This window comes from Phycodurus eques, chromosome 12 (assembly GCF_024500275.1).
Source record: "Phycodurus eques isolate BA_2022a chromosome 12, UOR_Pequ_1.1, whole genome shotgun sequence".
Classification (NCBI taxonomy): domain Eukaryota; kingdom Metazoa; phylum Chordata; class Actinopteri; order Syngnathiformes; family Syngnathidae; genus Phycodurus; species Phycodurus eques.
The window spans coordinates 7,645,739-7,651,006 of record NC_084536.1 but is presented as its reverse complement, the minus strand read 5'-3'; the positions used below and the strand labels follow the sequence as shown (position 1 = coordinate 7,651,006).

General features: G+C 40.5%; 1 protein-coding gene across 1 annotated transcript in view; it reads left to right on the top strand.

The window, feature by feature from the left end:
* The window catches only part of serpine3 (serpin peptidase inhibitor, clade E (nexin, plasminogen activator inhibitor type 1), member 3), a 37,832-nt gene extending 36,100 nt beyond the window's left edge, over positions 1–1,732 (top strand). Inside the window, exon 10 of the mRNA XM_061691139.1 lies at positions 1,508–1,732. Within this exon, the coding sequence (XP_061547123.1) occupies positions 1,508–1,517 (10 nt within the window). The 3' untranslated portion in view covers positions 1,518–1,732. The remainder of the gene's footprint in view (positions 1–1,507) is intronic.
* Positions 1,733–5,268: the final 3,536 nt, after the last annotated feature.

Sequence of the window (5,268 nt, the reverse complement as noted above, 5' to 3'; positions counted from 1 at the left end):
CTCCCCACACTGAATGTGCCGAGCTACTTCTTGCAGTTTTAGTGGCAGCCTGCTTGCCTGACCCCGCCTCTGTAACGTCACATGCATCAAAATGCGCGCTCTGATTGGCTCTTTTGACGAGTCCCAATTACCATACCCAAATAAGGTCAAAGCCTTCCAGGGCGGCTGCGCATGCTCAATCGACTCAGAGGCAACCCCCAACAAATGTTATTTATTTATTTATTTATTTAAATATTTTATTGGAATTTGGTACAATACAAATAACAGTCAGTCATAGCCAGTTCGTTCAGACAATACAATGCGTTATTAACAGCAATATAAAAATACAAATGAAAGCAAAAGACAGGGAAAAATGTGTGTGGGGAGAGGTACACTTGAAAATTTACATGAAATTATTTAAAACCCTCTGAATGAACATTCATCAAAGCTTCACATTTTTATTTGGGACCGATTTAAGAGATCTAAAAATAACAATCTACTAAAAAAAAAAACTATTTAAATTGTGGAGTTGATTTTGTTTTAATGTACACTTGGATGATAATTTTTCCTCATAAACTCTATAGAGCTTGACAATGGTGTATAATTTTTTTTTTTTAATTACTAAATAAATGATTAAGTTCTTCCCATCCATGTTAATTCTATATATTGTTTCAGAATCAGAATCAGAATGGTCTTTATTTGCCAAGTATGTCAAAAACACACAAGGAATTAGTCTCCGGTAGTTGGAGCCGCTCTCGTACGACAACAGACAGTCCGTTTAACAGAAAATACTTCTGAGACAAAAAAACACAGTACAGAGAGTCACTGAGCAATGAAAGGTTACCGGTAATGTGGTAATGCCAGTACAATTATTATTATTATTATTATTTTGACAATTGTGCAAAAAGATGCAGAGTCCTCTAGCAATTAGAGCAGTTTGAAAGGGCTAATAGAACAATAGTCCGGTGCAATGACCATTGTGCAAAGGGCGTCGAGACTTCAAGAAATTGATGCAGTCTAAAGTGACTAGTAGCGTGATACTCTGGGACAATGTCAATTGTGCGAATGGTGCAGATGTTACTCAGGCACATGAGTGGCCAGTATTGGTCAACAACAGATATGCAAATAGTGCAGAGTGGCGAGACTACTAAAGTGAGTGCACGAGTAATGTATAATTGGTCCGACAGTGATGTGACAACAATCTCAAGACAAAATTGGCCGGATGTTGCAATGGAATTGCTACAGTCTTGAGCGTGTTCAGCTCCAGGTTGTGTCGGCCGCACCACAGCTCCAGACGCTCCACTTCCTGTCAATGCGCAGACTCGTCACCGTCTTTGATGAGGCCGATGACTGTGGTGTCGTCTGCAAACTTCAGGGAGTTTCTCAGCCGATGCGTTGAGATGCAGTCGTTCGTGTAAAGCGAGAAGAGTAGCAAAAAGAGGAAACAACCTTGCGGCGCCCCAGTGCTGGTAGTGAGTGTGGATGAGGTGATGTCCCCCAGTCTCACCTGCTGTGTCCTTCCCATCAGGAAGCTGTGAATAGACTGGCAGATGCTAGGCGAGACGCTGAACTGGAGAAGGTCTGTTGAATGCAGACCTGAAGTCCACAAACAGGATCCTTGCGTAGGTCCCCACGCCATCGATGTGTTCTAGGATGAAGTGCAGTCCCTTGTTTTGCATAGTATGTACTTTTCAAGATCTTCCCAAAATGTATTTCTATATGAGCAACCATAAGAAAAATGAGTTACACTTTCAGCATCAGTTTTACAGAAGATACGTTTGTTATTGATGTCAAGAAATTTTGAGAAATACAGGTATGTGTTTGATAGGTACAGTGGGTACGGAAAGTTTTCAGACGCCCTTAAATTTTTCACTCTTTGTTATATTGCAGCCATTTGTTAAAATCATTTAAGTTCATTTTTCCTCATTAATGTACACACATCATCCCATATTGACTGAACAAAAATGTAATTGTTGACATTTCTGCTGATTTATTAAAAAAGAAAAACTGAAATATCACACAGACATAAGTCTTCAGACCCTTTGTGACACTCATATATTTAACTCTGGTGCTGTCCATTTCTTCTGATCATCCTTGAGATGGTTCTACACCTTCAGTGGAGTCCAGCTGTGTTTGATTATACTGATTGGACTTGATTAGGAAAGCCACACCCCTGTCTATATAAGACCTTACAGCTCACAGTGCATGTCAGACCAAATGAGAATCATGAGGTCAAAGGAACTGCCTGAAGAGCTCAGAGACAGAATTGTGGCAAGGCTCAGATCTGGCCAAGGTTACAAAAAAAAATCTGCTGCACTTAAGGTTCCTAAGAGCACATTGGCCTCCATAATCCTGGAATGGAAGACGTTTGGGACAATCAGAACCCTTCGTAGAGCTGGTCGTCCGGCCAAACTGAGCAATTGGGGGAGAAGAGCCTTGGTGAGAGAGGTAAACAAGAACCCAAAGATCACTGTGGCTGAGCTCCAGAGATGCAGTCTGGAGATGGGAGAAAGTTTTAGAAAGTCAACCATCACTGCAGCCCTCCACCAGTTGGGGCTTTATGGTCGAGTAGCCCGACGGAAGCCTCTCCTCAGTGCAAGACAGATGACAGCCCGCATGGAGTTTGCTAAAAAACACCTGAAGAACTCCAAGATGGCGAGAAATAAGATTCTTTGGTCTGATGAAAACAAGATAGAAATTGTTGGCCTTAATTGTAAGTGGCATGTGTGGAGAAAACCAGGCACTGCTCATCACCTGTCCAATACAGTCCCAACAGTGAAGCATGGTGGTGGCAGCATCGTGCTGTGGGTGTGTTTTTCAGCTGCAGGGACGTGGAGACTGGTTACAATTGAAGAAAAAAATAATGTGGCAAAGTATAGGGATATCCTGGACGAAAACCTTCTCCAGAGTGGTCAGAACCTCAGACTGGGCCGAAGGTTCACCTTAAAAAAAGACAATGACCCGAAGCACACAGCTAAAAGGAGTGGCTTCAGAACAACTTCGTTACTGTTTTTGAATGGCCCAGCAAGAGCCCTGACTTAAAACCAATTCAGCATCTCTGGAAAGACCTGAAAATGGCTGCCACCCAACGTTCATGTTTGGATTAGTATGACTTTTCTTGCAAAAAGACGAAGAGGCTCTCTGTATTTGCCATATGACCCTCGAGCGGTATCAGCAGGCGTGTATGAATGTGCAACATGCAATTTACATAATGATGTGCCTCCTTGGAAAACACCACCACTTCCGCATAAAAGGGAGCGGAAATAGTCCTGATAATGAAAGGAGGAAGTTAAAAAAAAAAGCATGTTGACATGGGCCATTGTGAGGGTAGGTTTGCACAATGTTCACAATGAGTCTAAAGTTAACAGGAATTCACTTCATGACTCTCCACACATACAGACATTAATTATTGTTTTTTGTTCGAATTTTTAAAAAACTTTATTTTTAAAATGTTCATGCATATAATTACCCATTTCCCAGTCTTAATGTACTTACAAGCGTGTTTGCCAACCACCATAATAGAAATTAAAAATTAAAAATGAATTGCTTATGTCTAATGAAAGGCATGAATTGTTTAAAAATGTTAAAAATGTGATCATAACATTATTTTTTCCATTCATTTTTCTTTTATCCAGTAGTAGTGGAGGTGGGAGGAGCTGAAGTAGTGGTAGTTGTTCAAGTAGCAGAACTAGTGGTAGCATTGGAGGAAATAATGGTAGTAGTAGTAGTAGTAGCATTAGTAGTAGTGGTATAAGTAGTAGGGATAGTTGTACTAATCTTAGTAGTTTCAGCAGTAGGGGTATTAGTGGTGATTGTTCAATAGTAGTATTGCTAGTAGTAGTGGTGGTGGTTTTAGTCGTAATGTTGATGGTCGAAGTAATTGTAGCAATAGTAGTATTGGTATTGTGGTAGCCCGTGACCCTAGTGAGGAGAAGCGGCTCACAAAATGGATGGATGGTATTGTGGTAGTAGTATTAGTAATAGTGGTGTTAGAGGTAGTAGTAATGGTAGAACAAGTGGTAGCAGTGGTGTCAATGGGAGTGGTGCTGTAGAATTATTGGTAGTAGTGGTAGAACAAGTAGTAGTGTAGTGGTGGTTGTGCTGGTAGTAATCTTAGTAGTGTCAGCAGCAGTATTAGTAGTAGTGGCAGCAATGGTGGTAGTAGTACAGTAGTAATAGTATCGCTAGTAGTTAGAGCTCTCGGTGCCATGAGGCACACATAGGTCACAATTGTGGTTTCTGTAATCCGCATGTTTTTACAGGAGCATGTGATTGGCCAACCCCAGCAGCTGGTATTCCTTGGTGGTCTCCCATCCAAGTACTAACCAGGACCGACCATGCTTAGCTTCTGAGATCAGACGAGATCGTGCATTCTCAGGGTACTGCGCTAGTAGTATTGGTGGTGAGTTCAGTAGTAATAATGTTGATGGCAGGTACTGGTAGTGGTGACAGAGGTAGTAGTAATGGTAGAACAAGTGGTAATAGTTCTGGCAATGGGAGTGGTAGAACTCGTAGTAGAAGTGACGGTAATGGTACTGGCACTAGTGCTAGAGCAACGACCACTACCATTCCCACCATGACGACCACTTGGTAGTAGTAGTGGTGAAACAAGTCGTAGTGGTAGTAGTGATGGGAATGGTTGTGGTTGTAGAGGTTGAACAAGTACAACTACTACCACCACCATTTGTTCTAGAACAAGTAGTTTTTCTACCACTATCATTACTAACGCTGCTACCACAACCGCGTGTTCTACCACTACTGCGTATACTATTACCACCACTATTACCACTTGTTTTACCACTACTACTACCTCTACCATCAGAAGCGGTAATGGTAGAATAAGTGGAACTAATACATCATACTAATCATCATACTAATATGATTTCTAAGTTATTTTATAAAAGGTACATACAGTATAAAGATCCACTGTGATCTGCAACATGAAAATGAAAAAAAAAGATTAATTATACTGTTGAAATTGCAATCGTTTTTAAGACATCCAATTTAGAACAACATTTGCAACGAGATAAAAATCAATAAATGTGAATATTTTCCTAAATGTACTTGTAATTATAAAATACTGGAGAATTTTTGGAATCGTCATTATTTATAGCTTATAAGGCCACAAATATACTGGTCCGCCCCACTTGAAATCAAATTAGAGTGAATGTGGCCCACGAACTAAAATAAGTTGTTCGACACCCCTGGAAATATTTCAAAAACCTACTGATCTTTTAAACATTTATTTTTTTATACCGGAAGTTTTATTTTGTTGACCGGAAGTACGTG